Source organism: Dreissena polymorpha, chromosome 8, assembly GCF_020536995.1.
Source record: "Dreissena polymorpha isolate Duluth1 chromosome 8, UMN_Dpol_1.0, whole genome shotgun sequence".
NCBI lineage: Eukaryota > Metazoa > Mollusca > Bivalvia > Myida > Dreissenidae > Dreissena > Dreissena polymorpha.
In genome coordinates, this window is record NC_068362.1 from 80,541,114 (window position 1) to 80,562,156 (window position 21,043).

Below are 21,043 nucleotides of genomic sequence, written 5' to 3' on the forward strand. Positions count from 1 at the left end.
TTTCTGCTCGAGCAGAAGTTAAAGTTTCGACCCCTTTGGTATCCCATATTCCTCAGCTTCCGCCTCTAGTTCGAGCCTCTTCAACTGCATCTCCAGATCACGTTGTTGTTTCTCGATTTCCTGTCGTTGTTTTAGAATTGACAGTTTATGCTCAGCCAAACTGACACGTAACTGAATGTCACTTGTTCGAGATGTTTCACTTGCAGCCGTTTTGTTTCTAGGCATTGCTTTCAAAATCCATTCGTCTATTCGAACTATTTTTTTCTTCGCATTCGATCTTCGAATTTTCCATTTCCTTAATTATTTCATCTCGTTCGGAAGATGCACATATCTTCAAATATGTCTCCTGTGCTTTCACGAATTGTCGGAAATAACTGATTATTTCAGTGCGAACATTCTTCACGTCGTGAACACTTTGTATGTCCAGCATACGCAGCTCCGCTGCCTTATACAGTCGCCGTAAAGTTGACACTAAATGTCCGATTTCTTGTTTCCTCAGCAGCTTCTCCCTCTCGGTAACGTTATTGACGTCGACATCGCCACTTACGTCGCCCAATTCACTACCACCTCCGGAAGCCATTTCGAGACTTGATATGAAGTTCCAACTATAACACCGTACCTTCACGAAGAAAATGCACCATGTACCTTATTGATAACCATGGGTTCAATTTTCACAATTCAGCACGTAAACATTAACCATTATGATATAATGTCACTATTCAGTCATAAACTGTAGAACATCTTCTTCAATAAAATAAACTGTACGACAACTCTTCGAAGAATTTTCAATAACTGTTTCGCACTTACTGCGAAAAGTCACGGCCTCGACTTGCTTTCAAACAGTTGCCACATGCAAGTCGGCCTGATATACGTTTAAGGGTTAAAAGACTCAATAACGCGCATTACAGTTCCTACATCGTTTAATCATTCTTCATCATTCAACATCAATTCAAACAACGTTTGCCTTTACGATTACGATTAAGATTGCGGTTATCTGAAATAAACAATATTATAAAGATATAACAAAAGGAAAAGAAACACATACCATGCTTGATCTTAACACATATAAATGAACAATTAATATCAATTACACATTCTGAAAATAAACTTAACTTCTATTCATACAAAATAAGGTTTACTTATAAATATGAATACACTTCTAGGAGACTTCAAAACTTGAACAATAATCCATAAAAAAAGTACATTGTAACTTATTTGTAAAATAAGCTCAATACAATACTTAAAAACAAGACACACACACACAAAATACAAATAAAACTTACTGAACAATGCCAAATTCCCCCAAAACGTACACAAATTCAAACAATACGACCCACTTGTTTCAGAGCCTTTTCCCAAACTGATGCTTTGGGCGATTTCTAAGAGAACGTTCAGCAAAAATTTACATACATTAATTAATATTCATAAAGGTAAACCAATGAAAATATAGAATATTGCCATATCAACCGGTCTAAATATATCGTTTACCAAATTTGGAGTTCCGGAAATGCGATGACCATATTCGGAGTGTCGAAACTTCAAAGTATTGACAAGTATTAGATGTGACATAACAATTAAAGTATATGGGTGGTCGACCCTCCCAGTCCCGCAACACCGTTATTGTTTAATCGTCATTCTACTATTTTGAACAATGGTGCTAGTCTGCAACAATGTACATGGCACGTTATCTGATGGACCTTATGTTTTAAGATGCTCTGTATTTAAACTTCAACATGTTTTTTAGAATCAGATAAAATGGTTTACTTGTTATGTTTACTTATGTTCATGTTAATCTAAATACAATTCTGCGAAGCATGACGTTATCAATATAAATCTATGTATATTTTCAGATGCCTTTTACGGATACAACGATGACTACTATAGACATGACAATCTCAGGAATAGTCGTTCCCTGTGACGTAACAAAGACAACTTCATGCCATGACGTCATCCACATGTTGACATCGAACAGCAGCAAACGTGACTATGCGATGTTTGAGTCGACCAGTGAGAAGGAAACACTGCTTCCGATGAGGGCGTCGGTGCTCAAAGTTATCACGTTATGAGGCGCCGAGTGGTTCTGGAAGTCGTTGGTGATTCGACCAGTAGACGCGCAAACATGCAGACTGGCGAGCATGTCACGTGCGCAGAGGATACTTTACCGTCTGACCCACGGAAGGAAGTCGTCAGCTAGACGCGTATGTTCGGGCCCTCACCCAGAGGCAGTCACAGACAAATACTGCGCCTTAACTGCCGGTAAACCTGACGAAGTTCTTGGTAAAAAGGACAAAGTCGCTCTTTTCATGACATGGAATTTTACCGCAACCTGTCCACTTCGCGACTGAATGCCGGGCATGACGCCGAGGCATACATTACATTGACATGAGTGCTTCCGGGGAGGTTACGCGATGAGGACAAGGGGAGGGCGTCTGTGGCTTCAGGATTGCAGCAGGACCGGATGTGCGTCACTTGTTTGGATTCAGATGAAGACGGACTTAGCGATAGTGGATCCGACGTAAGCGAGCTAAACAAGTGCTTTGTAGACAGTTTTAACGAAACGTTCAATACGGACTTCAACTGATCACGGGTTGAAAGCGAGTTCTGTAATGACAGCGACTGCAGCAACGTCGGAGAGCTGGAGAAGAACGTGGAATAGAAGCGCGAGATGGCGCTAAGCAGCCCCGACTGAGTAAGCTGATGTGAGGAGATGATCTGGTCGGTATTCCTCCACTCGTTCATGTGAACCTTACAGAGAGTGACGCAACATGATAATACTCACATAGTTAAACCCATTTTTGTGCTTTATTTTTTGTTTTTGTGTTGTCATTGTTACGATTAAATGTGCTACAAAATGTTATGAATACGCTTATTAAGTACGTTGGATTTGTTCTTTTTTGAGTTGTGCTTGTTGTTTATGCGTTTAAGAATCCCGATAGAAAAGAATATACAAACGGGATCTTTATTTACAATCCGCGTACCTAACGAGCCGATTAATGACGAGGGTCCTTTTTATAACACAATTAAGAAAAAAACAACAAAATATGTATGTTATTAAATAACTATTTATAGTCAAAATCCAGGAGATTGAAAAAGCGAAAATGGCATAGTTTATTTATCATTCATGTTTGTTGCAATAAATATGAAGCATTATCCAAAACACATTGCATCGGTTTATTGACGCGTATCATTGAAAAGAAGCAGAATTTCGTGGATTTTTTTGTTTCTGGACGGTATATTATGTTATCTTGTGTTGTTGTTCTCATTTAATGAACATCTTTATTCACGTTTCAAATTTAAAAAACTCCTCATTGATTACTTTTTATCGCGTGCCCCGGGATTTACAGAATTTTAAAATAATAATCGTATTTATCCACAGAAGTATATAAAATACTAAATGAACTGGCTTAGTCGTAATGGAATGTTGAATGAAGTTACTCGTTTTTCGCATATTTGTTTATAAACAAAGAAATGTACATCAATTAAAATATGATATAATAATAAATGTTATTGTTCTATTTACCACATGCCTCATATAATTTCTTAAACTTATACTTATGGGTTAACTTCAATAAATAACTGGGTGTTCAATAACTTATCTTGAAAATTTAAATATGAATTATGTTTTATTCTGATTATTGTTTACCGTTCTCAATGTTTTATTGCCAAATATATGCTAGATGTAGTTATTTCAAGGCAACTGTTGTGGTACTTTGAAAAAACATTCTTCAGACTTAACGAAATATATTTGACTTGTTATAAGTCGAAATACATAGTACAGAAGTTGTTCAAAACGGAACTTTTATTGTAGTTCCTTTACATATACTCTTTTTTAAATGGTGTTGCCTTTCTTTATTTTTATTTTGGTTATTGTTGCTATATTTTCTTCATTTGTCTTTTTTGTCTCAATAAAAAAATATTATTAATATGTGACTGATGTCAATGAAGATTACCCGAATGAGTCGACAACAGATGCTCCTTGTTTACTGGAATTTAACTTATTTGTATTAACAATGATGATTCTTTATAAGTTCTGGAAAGCACATCGTGCTCATGATGAGCTTTTATGATTATATTTCGTCCGTCGTTTGTCGTACATCTCGTGTCGTCAATATTTACCGTGTGTACACTCTACAGTCACATTCATAGTATAATCATCATGAAACTTGGTCTAAACATTTGCCCAAATGATATCTTAGTTCAGTTCGAAATTTGGTCACGTGAGTTCAAAACGTATGCCTCAACGCAAAATTAAAGAAAAAGCTTGTTAACACTTTTGGATATTGGTCTTTTGTTCTAACAATATCTCATCCGAAACAATGAGCATAAAAATTAAATGTTCATGGTTCATGATGAAGTTTCATTATTTACATGATGTCTTTATGTCCAAGTAGTTCCTTACGGTCTCAGGTGAGCGCCATAGGACCCATGACCCTGTTGATTATATATGCTGCCGTCGCTGTTCTTTAATCTTAACTTTGGTTCTTGTTTTGTACACATCAGCATTTCGTGGTAGCTTCACATAACTATATTTCTGATAAGGAACGTCTAGCTGTTTTCTGTATCTTAAATATAACCTTCATGCTCTTTAATTGTAACCTAATATTTTTCTGTAATAGTTCGTATCAGCAAAGTAGAAGATTACACTATAAAAATTTAATAAATATAGGTTTTCTCCGACTACCTTCATTTTTCATGAAATTGTGTAATTATATATTTTATATTTGATCAACTGTGTCAGAATACATGTGTGTTCAGTATATCATGACTCTTGTGAAACATAGACAGACCGACAGTTTAGTCAGACTTATATAACCGTACATCGTCTTCATACTTAGATATACACATTATTGCCTGTCAAGTGAATCGGTATAACAAAATCACATTATATAAAATATAATAATCATTTAACAATATAAGTACAATTTAGCAAAACACATTTCAAGAGCAAGAATGTTCCTTCGAGGCGGTAATGACATATATTACACGTCACATGAAATTAATAAAGTGATGGGTTAATTATAAAATATACGGCTTATTGGTTTTTGTCTTAAGTTATTATAACAGCCAGATATACAAATAACATGATTTTCGTCTTCTAAATCAAACTCATTGCATCATAAACAATAACGTTCATTTCATGGAATATTATTCTGATCATATCTGTCAATTTTGATTCTAAATGGATGAGCAGATACTCATAATCTTACAAAAATGAGCGCGCTGGTTAAGAAAGCAAGTCTAAAAAAGCATCATATTACAAAGACGTATCAAATACTTTATACATATCTAATACAGAGCTGTTATTAATTCTACCATTCCGATCTTGCTAAAAATTGTCAAGCAGTCTACATTTTAAATCGCTAATAAAACTCTTAACTTACGCAACATTTGGGTTTTCAAAAACATAACCAAATCCAATTCAATGATACGTTTTGCTTATGTAAATAATGGTCTAAATGGTGTAGTTAAATTTGTACAACTGTTTAATACTATTAGACCAAAACCGTCTCAAAACTATTTCTTTTAAGACTTCTTAGATTGGTTTGTGAAAACGGGCCCTGTTTTGATAAAGCTCAGTGATCGTCAATCCCAAACTAGATTACCAGTCTCCTATCTTTTGTACAATACAATAAAACTTCTTTTATTGTTTTGTTTTCATTTTGGTGTAAAATAACGACCCCGTATCCTTGCATCAGCTGTCTTATTGTCGATCATTGTTTAACGCAGTTTGTACAAACCTAACCTAAAAGCAACAAGAACAACTTCACATTCTTCGGTTTAACATTATTTATTTTAGCACATATTATAGCGAAATAACGGAATTCCGGACCGTCAAACTTCAACAACAACCTAAACAAATCTACTCGTTCCGTATTTTAAATATTATTAACTTTAGCACCTGTTATAAAGAAATAACAAAACTTAACGAAGCAGTATTATTTACATACAGCAATATGTCATTACAGTTATATGACGTCACTTCCTGTGAAGCTGCATCCCTCGTCACATCCGGGTTCCACAGACGAGAACAGGAACCAGGGCCAGACCGCCTTCTTACAACCGGGCACTCGGTCGAGGCGACAATACGCCGCTTCGCATTCCCATAGCACGTTCTTCTCCAGTTCACAGACGCTGCTGCAGTCGCTGTCGTCAACGAAGGCGCTCTCTGCCTCTGACCAGCAGAGTTCCGCGGTGCGCGTGTCGTTGAAGCTGACCATGAAGCATTTATTCAGGTCACTGACGACGTCAGATTCGCTCTCGCTGTATCCGCCTTCATCCGTGTCCCAAAAAGTATTGCATATTCGGTCCTTCTTCATTCCTGAAGCGACAGATTCTGTCTCCATGCCGTCACCAGGTGTCCTCATCGGAAGTTCCTCTGTCAACTCGTCATCTTCAACGGTGTCATGTGAGTCATTCAGTCGCGAAGAGCGCTGTGCATTGTAAAAATCTGTGTCACGAATAAAGCGACTCATGATGTCCAATTTCCCTCGATATTCGTCAATCTTACCGGCATTTGAGGGTCGGGATTTTCGTTCTTCTATCTCACAATACTCTACCACGTGGAGTTCCGGAAACGCGTGTCTAGCAGACGTTTTATCTCCTCTGGTCAGACGATGACACTTTCTCTGTTCACGCGACATCTTCGCAAGTATTAATGTGTGCGCGTCCACCGGTCGGATAACAAATGACTTCCGGAAACTCTCGATGCCCCATGACGTCATGACCTTGATCACCGACGATTCCATCGGAAGAAGCTTCTCCTTTTCGCTGGTTGACTCGAACATCGCATAGTAGCGTGTGCGTCTGCTCGACCGAAACAAGCGGATGACGTCATGACACGTGGTAGTCTTTGTGACTTTACAAGGAACGACAATGCCAGAAAATGTCACGTAAATAGTTGTCATAGTTCTGTCAAAACACGGCATCTGAAAAATAAACATGCGTTATAACAACACGGTAAGCTTTGAAAAAAGTATTTATTTGAACATACAAAGTATAAAAAATAACAAAGTTTTAATGACTAAGCATATAGTCGTTGATTCTTTAAACTCAATATCATACGCACTGTACAGTAAACAAATAAGTGAATGTTGTTATTGTTACATCGCATCTTTCTTTTAAAATGGAAGAGAAACACATTTTTACATATAACTTATTCTATAATGCCTAAATGTTATTTTATCATACTTGTATATACGACCGATTCTTTGCCTTTATCGATGTCGGTTTCATCTTGGACGTTATGCTTTGTAAATACCTTATCGTTGTACAATGTTGCATGTCGATGGCCATGTTGTCCTTTTATTTGCCGAGAGTCTAATTAAATCGGGGGTGGGGCTTGCTGGCAGTCACGTGTTAATTTACACGCTGAAGAACTTAATTGCCACGAGCACCTCTTTCAAAGGGACACTGTTTGGTTATTGCATTTGAAAAACGTGCGAAATGCGGGTCGGCTTGTTTGCTTTTACTACAAAATAACAATGTTGTTTGTTTTGCAAACACTCGAACTTTGACACGTTTAAGCAAATTATTTGAGTGACTAGGGTAATCTCTCCTTTACAAAAGATTATATATTTATTACACTGTGTAATTTTCACTTTACAAGCTGATAAATGAGAGCTAACAATGTCAAATTGAATCCCCCCCCCCCGCAAAAAAAAGAAAAGATTTTAATTAATTAATTTTAATTACGATTGAAGTTGCAATGAAAAATGTAGATATTTAATTTGACTGACATTGAATTGCCATAGAAATATACGCAGCTTTGTTGAAATATCTAAATAAAAAACGATTGAAAATAATCTTATTTTATTTATTATAGGAATATAATTACCACTAGATTCCTTAAAACTGTCCGGAAGAATCATTTTTCATTTTTTTCTAATGATGAACCTTGACTTTTACCTGACACGCCACATATAAAATTGAGCCGTGCTCCGGGAAAACGGGGCTTAATGGCTGTTCGTAAAGATTAGCCTATGTGGTCAGGGAAGATTATGAGGAGTGTGAAATAACAAGACAATTATTTACAGATGTTGAGAACTGTTTTTTTTTGTTTCCTTATATAAAATTTGTGTATCGATTAAAAAAAATCTTGGAAATTCTATAAATATAAATGAAGAATATCATGTACTATTGATGGAGATTAAGATATCAATCTCTAAAGAACAATGTCACGGTGTCGTGTAATATAGCATACAATATGTTATAGTCCCTGAATAGAAATATAAACGGTGGTAAATTGTAAGAGATATTAGTGAACTTCCTAACTAGTGCTGAAGAAGGATATGTTTACCTATACCCGACTTATCGAGTGTACATCTTTTGTATGTATTTATTTAAGAAGGTTTATAAACGTATCCATGTAAATATATGCGAAAAAAAAGTTTCAACAACAAACTTTATTGACCGGAAACAGCCTGTCTGATTCCGCCCGCACTCCCGTCACCAAGAGACCACATTGTGATAATCAGGATTTTCAAATTAGTCGTGAAAATACGGTCTTAAACTGTCTTTCATCAGAGCTCAAGTCAAACCAGAGAAAATCTGTGTTTGCCTGGCCCATTTAATTCGTCCCATTTCAAATGATCCCCGTTTTGGGAGAAAGGGGCTTAATGCATGTGATTAAAGTGTCGTCCCAGATTCGCATGTGTAGTCCGCACCAAAACCAAAAATTCCATAAAAGCCTTAGGCTTATCGAAACGCTCTCGAGTCCGTTTCCTAGTACCAGTACTTGATGTCTTTGGTGAAATGCTCAAGAACGCTCCCTCAGTGGGGATCGAACCCTTGACCTCCCCGATCGCTAGGCGGATACCATATCCATTACGCCCAAGGTGTCTTGCACCGTCCGCTCAGTTAGATAGTTATCACCAGCCTTTATTTTCATCCGGTCAATACGATCGCAAACACCAGCCTTTACTGACACGTCCACAGTGAACCATCATCACCATCTTATCACGTCCGCTGGAATTCCTCCGAATAAAATAAAATTTTATATGTATTGCATGTCTTTTTCTAGCATTAAGATTCAGATTTATGCCAATGAAAAATCAGACATAAATTATTTAAGGCTGTTTATTTTATGCAAATATAGAGAATAATAGGTTGGTGACGTGGATGGAGAATGGTTATCTGGCAAGTCGGAGGAAGTGATCGGGTGAGCCGAAGGCGAACACGATAAGATCCTCCGACGAGCCAGATAACCATTCTCCATCCACGTCACCAACCTATTAATCTATTTATCCTGTCACATTCGTAGAAATGTTTCTATAATATCTAGGTTTTGAGTATTTTGTGTTGATATATTTAATATGTGAAAAAACACGCGCGAACAAAAACATTGTTACTTCACGTCATGCAAAACGCTTAGGCTAGCTTCCATCTTGTTAAACAACACAGAAATCGAGTCAATCGTTATTAATTCAATACACAAATAAGAAATTATGCTGTTTAAATAATAATGTTTAAACAAACAGCTTTACATGTATTTTGTTTTGTTTTTTTAATTGAAAACAAGTATATTTTATTAATAGAAAAATGTACAGGCGTGCGCATGCGCGGAGGGCAACTGACGGATATTCGAGGTCACGTGGTCATCTAGCCTAATATCTTTTGGGATATTAGGTTACCTGGTTATCGGGCTGATTTAAAGGCATGTGACAGGATAAATTAAAATACCGAGATCTTTGCTTGTTTAGATAATTCTTCAACATATATATAAAAGAGTGTACAACTGTATATGGGGAAACAGGATTGTTAACGTTTCAGTCTCTATGTCATGGCAGGCGCTCGACTGTCAGTCTCTACGCCATGGCAGGCACTCGACTATCAGTCTTTACGTGATGGCAATACGAGTGACAGAAATGATGACGTCAGATATGACGTCATGTCGTGTTCTGCGGTTACCAAGGAGGTCTCCCCGACACATGACTACTGCAACCGAGCCTACTCTGCATTCCGGTGTTTCTTCATCCGTCCCAGCGTTCCCCCGGAAGTCAACGATGACGACAGTAATTGATTGTTGATAATTGGGATGCATTTGGAGTGACTGATTTATCCCATTTTCACCGCGACATTGACGGTATAACACGTTGTGGAATATACTTGCTTGTATTCAACACTGTGGAATATACCTGTCGCGTGCACGGACTACTTTTTAAATGACGTCATGCGATATGCGCTAAAATTAGGTCGATATTGTTTGGTTCATTTATCGAATTTTAAGGACACCCATTAAAAGGAAATGTGCATATTTTGCAGAAAAAAATATATATGACACATTCACCAAAAGAAATGTTGAAATAAAATAACAAATTACACGATTTTTGTTTTGTTAATTTTTTTATTTATATTTACTTTACCACTGAATGATTTTTCATAAGAAACAAAGTCGACAAAACTTAAGCTTCAAAATTATACGACCTTCAACCTTTAAATCTAGTCATATGTTATACTTTTTCGCCATCCGTTTAATGAATCATCTGATTGATGGCGTCATAAAATGACATACTTATTGCGTCATTTTCCCCATTTTTTTGACGATTTATTATAAACGCGACTTATTTCACATGTTTTCTACATGTACTGTATGTCGACATATCTGAATTGTCAATTGATCACATTTGACTAATTTCGTGTAATGTGCATTGTTTATAACCAAAGCATATAGATCTACTTTTGACATTTAACTTAAATATTAAGAATGTACAACAAGCCATACACATATCGCACAGTTCATGAATAATCTGCTATGTTTGCTTTCCTATTTAATTCACGTTAGGCATAGAGCTGTGTTAAGTATAAGATGGTAAAAATAGCACCACATTGGAATTGGGAACGTCCCATTTTGTACACGGGTATTTTCTACTCATTTATCTGTTGTGTACTGGAATGTTTTCCATTCTTTGTGTATTTATATATTAAATTATTTTTTCGTACAATAAGGGCATTTACCATAGATAAATAAAACATAGTGCAAGTTTAAACATAATTATGTTTGTATGCAGAAATCTGCAAATGCAACCGAGTTTACCAACGGCTATTATTAGATAAACTGCTCCGGTTCATTTGAACAGCAGTAATGTAGAGTACATGACGTAGCGTGTGACGAAGAAGAAAGTTTATCGCGTTCATAAACTCATTTGAATTTATGAAGTGATAGAATGGCATAAGGGTCTTTATAAAAGTATGCTAAAGTAATTATTAAAGACCCTAGATGCAAAATCGTCAATTATTGAGTTAAATGGATAATAGATGGATTTTAAAGGATAATTAAAGGTAAGATACTAGTTCTTACGTGTTTTGATTTTTGTTTGTACTTGTGTCGTTCCCTGTTGTCGGGGAAATGATTTTAACATGGGCGCCATTGATGCATCGGATCACACACGGCATACCCATTACATTATATAAAAAACACGTTCTGCGCGTCCTTAAATTCGTCGTCCGAAGTCGGAAAACGTATTACCCTGTATATTTTGTCAAATAAAGTGTCAGTCGCTGCAATGGTCTGTTTACTCGTCAAAATTGTCAAGGTCGTTGATAGCTAAAGAAACTTCAGCGTACAGTTTGTTTAGTATTGACAGAGCTGTACAAAGTCGCGCCAGTCAAAAATCATAAAAAGCGACATTTAAAGTTATGGTAGCCAGAACTAGGTCGTCGATGGTGTACATGTATGTTTAGCTGAAATAATTCGCGTTCAGAATAAATCTGAGTCTGCCAAAGCAAAAATCATCAAAAGACTCTTAGGCGGCAATTTATATTAACTACATGTATGTTGACATCGACAGCATTTTGTCAGAGCAATCGCCGCCATATTGGATTTTGATCATTTTCTTTCGAAAATAAAATGAATTATAGTAAAGTAAAATCAATCATCTTTTCGCGGTCGTAATGTATTAAAATTCGCATACTGCGTAAAAATTGAATGTAGGCATATGATGATATTTTTACTTGTTTTACAGTTTGTGTGTGAATTTTTTAAAGACTATTTTGCGTACCATAACAAATACATGTATATCACTACGCATGGTTACATTTGTTAGATTTTAAGCGCTTTTATGACTGAATTAAAATTAGTGTTAAGGTTATTAGATCTATTTATGTTAAATGTCACGTTGAAAAACCAAATGGGATAAATAGAATACTAGGATTAGCGTTGAATACAGAGAAGTTTATGTTGCTCGGCTCGAACACCGAAAGCGCTCGCCAAGGCTCGCGCTTCCGGCGTTCTAAGCCTCGCAACATAAACTTCTCTGTATTCAACGCTAACCTAGTATTCTCTATATACATGTATTTCGTGTGAAAGCTATTTATCTTTAGTCTTTTTATGATTTTTCATATTTTTTATTGCTGCCGACATGTAATATACATGGCATATGTTTCAAAACAAAATATGGCATTTAAATTTGAAAGTTAGAAAAGAAGTCCATAGTTAGGCTAGTGAGAAAATTGATTAGGTTTTCATCCTGCATTAAATAAACATGTATTCATAATATGAAAAAGATCTTCATTTATTAATTTGGTATTAAAATTTATAACATATTATGACAAGTTAATTTATTGGTCTGCCTAATTTGAAGTGAAATTAATTTGAAAAGATCAATATTAACAAATTGATTTTCAAGTATTTATCAATTCGATTTCATTAATGTGTATACTCTCATTACTTGTGAAGTAAATGTGTTCATTCTCAAAACATAAAGGACGTATGTTCGTCTGTCCGTCTTGTCCTCAGATGTTCCGACTTTTAAGCTTCAACATTTTAACTTCCAGAGTTTGTTCCTTATTGTCGATCAAGTTCTTGTTAGTTCATAAAGGTCCTCTGTATTACACGAACTGCCGAAAGCGGAAAAAACAAGCATAATATATAATATAAAAAAACACAACAACTTATAACTTGTGGCCCATTTATTCGTTACAATAAAAATAAACAATAATAAAATGACAAAGTTTCAGTATGACAGTCACTCAGTAATGTTACAGTCACCCCTTCGTTACTTACGGGTTTCGTCAAGGAGTTGAGGAAAATATAACAGGCCGCTTCCTCACATCAGAGAACTCTATCGCGGCGACAGGACGCCACCTCTGAGTCCTATATCACGTTTCTCTCCAGCGCTCAGACAATGCTGATAGTGAAAGTCCGCGGCGCAAGTGTCGTTGAAACTGGCTATGAAGCACTTGTTTGACTCACTTACGTCGGATTCACTATTACTAAGTCCATCTTCATCTGAGTCCCTAAACGTGACGAACTTCCTTTCCTGCTTCGATCCTGCCTCATACTCCCTATCTTTGCCGTCACAACATGTCCTCGCCGAAAGTTCCTCTGTCAAAGTCTCGTTTTCATTCGCGTAATGCACGGCCTCCAGTGGCGAATGTGACCACCCGTTGTACAAGTCGATGTCAAGAAAAAAGCGACTCATTATGTCCAGCTTTCCACGAACTTCGTCAGGCTCACTGTCATTTATGGGGCATGATTTTCCTATGAAAGACTCTCCGTCGGCCTCCTGGCGAAGGCCGGTACACACGCGTCTTGCAGACGACTTCCCATCACGGACAAGACGATAAAGCCTTCTCTGCGCACGAGACATGCTTGCCAGTCTGCAGGTATGCACGTCCACTGGTCGGATCACCAACAATTTCATGTAACCCTCGGCGCCCCATGACGTAATAACCTTGAGCACCGGCGACTCCATTGGAAGCAGTTTCTCTTTCTCACTGGTCGACTCGAACATCGCAAAGTCTCGTTTTCTGCTGCTCGACGTCAACAAGCGGATTACGTCATAGCACGTAGTTGTTTTTGTGACGTCACAGGGAACGACGATGCCAAAGATCGTGACGTACATAGTAGTCATCGTTGTATACGGCGTCTGCAAAATGTAATATATTGATAAAGAAATGCTTCTTAGTATAACATTTAAGGAAAAAAAAACAACCTAATCATTAAAAGTTAAGCATTTCCTGAATGTCTACACATAGACGCGTTCAGTCCCCGTACTGAATTCTAAGGCACTTATAACAAATATTCGTCGTATTTACTTATGTTACAACAAACCATGTCGCTTTTGAAATGTAAATAATGCATCTTATAATACAAGGTAATATTCAACAAGTGTACAATGTACACATATTTTATTTTATAACAAACAGTTGTAACAATATGTACGTAAACATACTTACTGAATCCGAGAGTATGCGAATCGGTTGTTTCTTGGAAGTATGTTTTTTAATTGGACTAACTTGAAATGATGTTTTATTGTAGGTCCTTAATGTTGGCTTTATTTATAAGAGATTAATTAATATATGCACGGTCGTTAGCAGACAATTGACTTTGAGTAGCTTATTTACATGAGCATACCTTTCATCGGCGAAATGAATTCGCGCGAGTCATTGTTAGGTGTTTGCACTTGACTCAGGTGTTAACGAATGTACGGGTAGTTGGGGTTTATTTCAAAATTAACATTGTTGTTTTTCTTGAAGCGAAATAATGACTTAGTACAATACTCGGACTGAATGCCTGTTTTAAGCAAATTATTTCAATAATAAATTCAAGGATAATTGCTTTAATAAAAGTTAATATTATTATTCCAAGATGGTATGTTATTTAAATGTTTAATTACTTTCTTGTCAGTCCTCCCCCATTGCTAGCAAACTTATTTAACAAAAGTAAACAGATAAAAAACTGCATGAAATTAAAACACGTGTGCAACAAATAATTCTATCCTTATTTTAAGAATTTATTAAGGTTATCCGAATATTTTTTTACACCTTGATTATTGCAATGCGCGCTTTAATATCATTTACTTAATTTTACCTTTTCAATAAGTCGTTTCATCTTGTGGAGGAATAATTTAAAATTACAAATCGGTTGGTAATAAAAAGGTTATCTTTTGTTAAGAGATTATCACCGATTTATTGAAATAATTTGCTACAGCAGGCATTTAGCTCGAGTAATGAACAAAGTCATTTTTTGATATTCCAAAAAAAAACAATTTTATTTTTTCAATTCAATCACACCTACCGGCCGGCTATTTCACACGTTAACAAATGTAAAAAGCTAACAGTGACTCGCGTCAATTAATTACGCCTTTGAAAGAGGTGCTCGCGTCAATTAGCTACTCAAACTCGCAGATTAACACGTGTCTTCTGACAATCATGCGTGCTTTAATGAGGCTCGTAGTAAATAAAAGGACCATAAGTACCTGAAGCCAAAATCATTCAAAGGAATACATATAGAAAAAAAAACAACGCCTTACGTCAAGATACACCTTATATCGAAATATTGGCCCTCTCGAATTCAGTAGGTATGAATTTATTTTGATTTTTATATCAGTTGATAATTTTAAATTTACATAACACGTTATCTAATGGACCTTATGATTAAAGATGCTTTACATTTAACCTTCTACATGTTTTAGTAACAGATAAAAATGGTTTACTTGTTATGTTTACTTATTTTCATGTTAACTTAATAAAGTGCTGCGAAGCATAACGTTATCAATATAAATATATGTATATTTTCAGATGCCGTGTACTGATACAACGATGACTACTATATACGTGACAATCTCGGGAATCGTCGTTCCCTGTGACGTAACAAAGACAACTTCATGCTATGACGTCATCCGCATGTTGACCTCGAACAGCATCAAACGTGACTATGCAATATTCGAGTCGACCAGTGAGAAGGAAATACTGCTTTCGATGAAGTCGTCGGTGCTCAAGGTTATTACGTCATGGGGCGCCGAGTGGTTCCGGAAGTCTTTGGTGATCCGACCAGTAGACGCTCACACGTGCAGATTGGCGAGCATGTCACGTGCGCAAAGGATACTTCACCGCCTGACCCACGGAAGGAATTCGTCAACTAAACGCATGTGTACGGGCCCTCACCGGGATGCAGTAACAGAAAAATACTGCGCCTCAACTGCCGGTAAATCTGACGAAGTTCTTGGTAAACAGGACATAATGAATCGCTTTTTTCTTGACGTAAAATTTAACAGCGGACGGTCCACTTCGCGACTGAATGACGAGCTTGACGCTGAGGCATACAAGGCATTGACAGAAGTGCTTCTGGGGAGGTTACGTGATGACGACAAGGAGAGGGAGTCTGTGGCTTCAGGATTGCAGTTGGACCGGATGCGCGTCAATTGTTTGGATTCAGATGAAGACGGACTTAGCGATAGTGGATCAGACGTTAGCGAGCTTAACAAGTGCTTCGTAGCCAGTTTCAACGACACGTGCATCGCGGACTTCAACTGGTCACAGGCTGAAAGCGCGTTCTGTAATGACAGCGACTGCAGCAGCGTCGGAGAGCTGGAAAAGAACGTTCTGTAGGTGTGCGAGGCAGGGCTTAGCGGCCCCGACCAAGTAAGCTGATGTGGGGAGGAGATCTTGTCCACTCGTCCATGAGAGTCTTACAGGGAATCACGTCACGTGATATGAATGACACATGGAGTGACGTCACGTGATATGAATGACACAGGGAGTGACGTCACGTGATATGAATGACGCAAGGAGTTACTTCACGTGATATAAATTACACAGGGAATGACGTCACGTGATATGAATGACACAGGGGTGACGTCACGTGATATGAATGAGTACTTAAATTTGTTTGCTGTAGTTGTTGCTGTTTGTTGTTGTTGTTATTGGTATAATGAAATGTGCTACACAATGTTATTAAAACGCATATCAAATACGTTGGTTTTGTTCTTTATGTGTGATTGTTGTTTATATGTGTGATTGTTGTTTATCTGTTTCCCGCTAATAAAGAATGAACAAACGGGATCTTTATTAACAATCCTTGTACATTACGAGCCGATTAATGATCAGGGTCCGTTATTTTTCACCACAATTAAAAAAGAACAATACATGTACATAAAATATGTATATGGCATTGAAAAAATATAAATAGTTAAAAATCAGGATATTGAAAACTATAAAATGGCATAGTTTATTTTGTATATGATTCATGTTTGTTGCCGTGAATTTGAAAAATTATCCCAATACAACTGCCATCGGTTTATTGACGCACATCATTGAAAAGAAGCAGAATTTCGTCGATATTTTTGGTTCTGAACGCTATATTATGTCATCCTGTGTTGTTGTTGTCATTAAACGCATATCGTTACACACGTTAAATAAAATACTCCTCATTGATTACTTTTTATCGCGTGCCCCGGGATTTATAGAATTGTAAAATGATAATCGTATTTATCAACACAATTATATAGAATTCTGAATAAACTCACTTAGTCGCAATGGTAGGGTTTATTAAGGAGCTCGTTTATCGCACATTAGTTTACAAACAAAAATACTTTAATGAAAATATAATGATATAATAATAAATGTTATTGTTCTATATACCATATGCCTCATACAATTACTTATATTATTCTTATGGGTAAACTTCAATAAATTAATGGGTATTCATAAACTTATTTTGAAAATTTTAACATGAATTATGTTTTATCCTGATTATTGCTTACCGTTCTGTCATGTTTTATTATTTTATTTTTTCGTGACAACTATTGCGATACTTTAAAAACAGAATTTTCTGTAGACATAACTAAATACATCTGAATTGTTATTGGTCGAAGTACATAGTACAGAAGTGGTTTTCGGAACTTTTATTGTAGTGCCTTTACATGTATATTCTCTTTTAAATGGTGTTGCCTTTTTGATTTTGATTTTCGTTGTTGTTGTTCTTTTATCTTTATATTGTCTTTTGTCGCCGCAATAACATTATATTACTGATCAATGTAGATTACCCGAATGGGTTGAAAACGCTTGCTCCTTCTTTACTAAATTTTAACTTATCAATTTTTAACCATGATTATTCTTTTTTAGTTCACGAGAGCACTCCGTGCTCACGATGAGCTTTTGTGATCACCTTTTGTCCGGCGTTTGTCGTCCGTCTTGGATCGTCAATATTTACCGTTTTTACACTCTATCCTTCACATTTATAATGCAATCATCATGAACCTGGTCAAAACGTTTGCAACAATGATATCTTTGCTGAGTTCGAAATTTGGTTACGTGAGGTCAAAAAGTATGCCACAACGCAAAATGAAAGAAAAAGCTTCTTAACACTTGTGGATATTGATCAGAATATTTGCTCTAACGATATCTCAGCCGAAAAAAATTAACATAAACATTAGATGTGAATGTTTAATGACGTACTTTCATTTTGTTCCATTATGTCATGATCACAAAGTAATTAAGTTCCTTACGGTCGCAGGTAAGCGCCTTAGGACCTATGACCCTCTTGTTTATATATGCTGTCGTTGTTGTTTTTATTCTAAATTTTGTTGTTGTTTTTTTACACATCAGCATTTCGTAATAACTTCACAGAACTTTATTGCTAATTAGTTACGTCCAGCTGTTTTATGTATTTTGTAAATGTAACCTTCAAGCTCGTTTATTGAAACCTGATATTCTTCTGTGATAGTTTGTATCAGCTAAGTAGATAATAAATCTCCAAAGACCGCCCCACAATTTATTGAATATAGTTTTTCCGACTACATTCATGTTTCATGAAATTGTGTACTTATATATTTAATATTTGCTCAACTGTTGTCACAGTGCATGTATGTTCAGTGTATTTTGTGACATGTGAAACAAAGACAGACACACAGACAGACAGTTTATTCAGACTTATACAACAGAACATCGACTTCATTCTTACATAATTATACACCTTATTTTCTGTCATGTGAATCAGTATAACAAAATCATATTGTATAGCATACAATAATCATTTAAAAATATAAATGCAATTTAACACACTACATTTCAAGAGCAAGTATGTTCCTTGGAGGAAGTAGAGAAATGCATTACACGTCACACGAAACTTATAACTTGTGGAATTAATATACAGATAGGTTAGTATAAAATATACGGCTAATTAATTTTTGTCAGCGACATATACATATAAAAGGGTTTTCGTCTTATAAATCAAACTCAATGCATCATAAACAATAACGTTCATACGTGAAATATTATTCTGAGCATATCTGCAAATTCGGATTCTAAATGGGTGAGCAGATACTCATAATCTTACACAAAAATAAGCGCAGAGGTTTAGAAAGCAAGTCTTAATATTCATCATATTACACAGACGTATTAAAAACTGTGTGTATACATATATAATACAGAGCTGTTATTCATTTCCCCATACGACTCTTGTTAAAATTTGTCAACCATTCTACAATTAAACTCGCTAATAAAACTTTTAACTTGCGCAACGTTCGGGTATTAAAAAACATAACCAAATCCAATTCAAGTATTAACATTGACATTTGTCACCTAATTTGCATAAACCCAGACAGAATAATCAATATAGGCTTGTATTGTTCTGTTCTGATCTCAATTGTTCGTGTTGTGTCTTTACATTGAAAATAATATTTCAACTATATAAAAATAATAATAATAATAATAATTTTAATAACATTAAAATGTTCTGTTCTAGCTGTATAATTGACGATTTAAATTGTGTGATTCATTTTAACGATTACTAATTCTGAAACAAAACATTTGTCTATTTGGATCTGAAATTTTGATATATTTTGCTCCGTAATCCGTGAATTTGCGACAAAAAATGTATGTGTATATATTCGCAAACCCGTTCTCCGTTTCCGAAATAAAGAAAAGACTTCGAACCAAGACAATGCGATGAGCTATTGAATATGAACAGGCTATAAGTTTTTACTTATTAAAAATGTTCTAAATTATGTAGTTTAATTTTTACAAGTAAACTATTGATGTCTTACTGAACTGTTTAATACTACTAGACCAAAACCGTCTCATAACTATTTCATTTAAGACTTAGGTCTAAGATTGGTTGGTAAATACGGGCCCTGTTTTAATAAAGCGCAGTGATAATCAATCCCAAATTAAAGGGGCGTTTTCACGTCTTGGTAAATTGACAAAATAAAAAATAAAAATCTGCTTCGCACTTTTTCGTTGTAGTTATGATATTTGTGAGGAAATAGTAATGCTGAACATTAACCATGCTCTAAAATAGCCATTATATGGATCTTTTGACGATGTAAAAACCTGAAATTTATAAAACGTCGCAACGCGAAACGATTGAATAATTTGGAGTGTTTTGTTGTTGTCGTTATATTTTGGGATACTACTAGGATTGCTTATATAAAGAATAAAATACGTCACTCATTGTATGAGCACGGATAATCAAGTGGTCTAAGCGATAGACTTTTACTCCAGGGGTCAGTGGTTCGAGCCCAGTTGAGGGTTAACTTTTTTTCTTTCTTTAATTTTATTCTTGTTTTTTTTACTGGAGCTTTTTAGATCCAATGTTTACATTTATCAATATAAAGCATTTAATGACAAACTTTAATACATGCCAAAATCTGTGAAAAGGCCCCTTTCATACCTTTTTTACGATACAATACAACTTCTTTTTATTGTTTTTGATTTAATTTTTGGTGTAAAATAACGACCCAGTATCCTTTCAACCGCTGCCTTAATGTCGATCATTGTTTAACGCCGTTTGTGCATACCTTCTTCGTTATTTCCTACCGAAAAACAACAAGAACGACTTCACATCTTCGGTTTAACAAAATTTATTTTATCACATAGTATAGCGAAATAACGGAATTCCAGACCGTAAAAATTCAACAACAACCTAAACAAATGTACGCGTTCTGTATTTTAAATAATATTATTTATTTTAGCACATATTATAAAGAAATTACAAGACTTAACGAAGCAGTATTATTTACATACAGCAATATGGTATTAGAGTTACATGAGGTCACTTCCTGTAGAGCTGCATCCCTCGTCCATTTCGGGTTCAACAGACGAGTAAAGGAACCAGGGCCAGACCGCCTTCTTACAACCGGGAACTCGGTCGAGGCGACAGTGCGACGCTTCGCGGTCCCATAGCACGTTCTTCTCTAGTTCACCGACGCTGCTGCAGTCGCTGTCGTCAACAGAGGCGCTCTCTGTCTCGGACCAGCAGAATTCCGCGGTGCGCGTGTCGTTGGAGCTGGCAATTAAGCATTTGTTCAGGTCACTAACGTCA

General features: G+C 36.0%; 1 protein-coding gene across 2 annotated transcripts in view; it reads left to right on the forward strand.

The window, feature by feature from the left end:
- Positions 1-16,693, forward strand: part of LOC127842446 (uncharacterized) — a 51,846-nt gene extending 35,153 nt beyond the window's left edge. Inside the window, exons 1-2 of one of the 2 annotated variants that reach the window (XM_052371953.1) lie at positions 11,191-11,277; positions 15,520-16,693. In XM_052371953.1, coding sequence (XP_052227913.1) covers positions 15,520-16,329 — 810 coding nt within the window. In that variant the 5' untranslated portion in view covers positions 11,191-11,277 and the 3' untranslated portion in view covers positions 16,330-16,693. Of the gene's footprint in view, positions 1-11,190; positions 11,278-15,519 lie in introns of those variants that run through there. The other variant, XM_052371954.1, reaches the window with a different exon arrangement.
- The last annotated feature ends 4,350 nt before the right edge of the window (positions 16,694-21,043 follow it).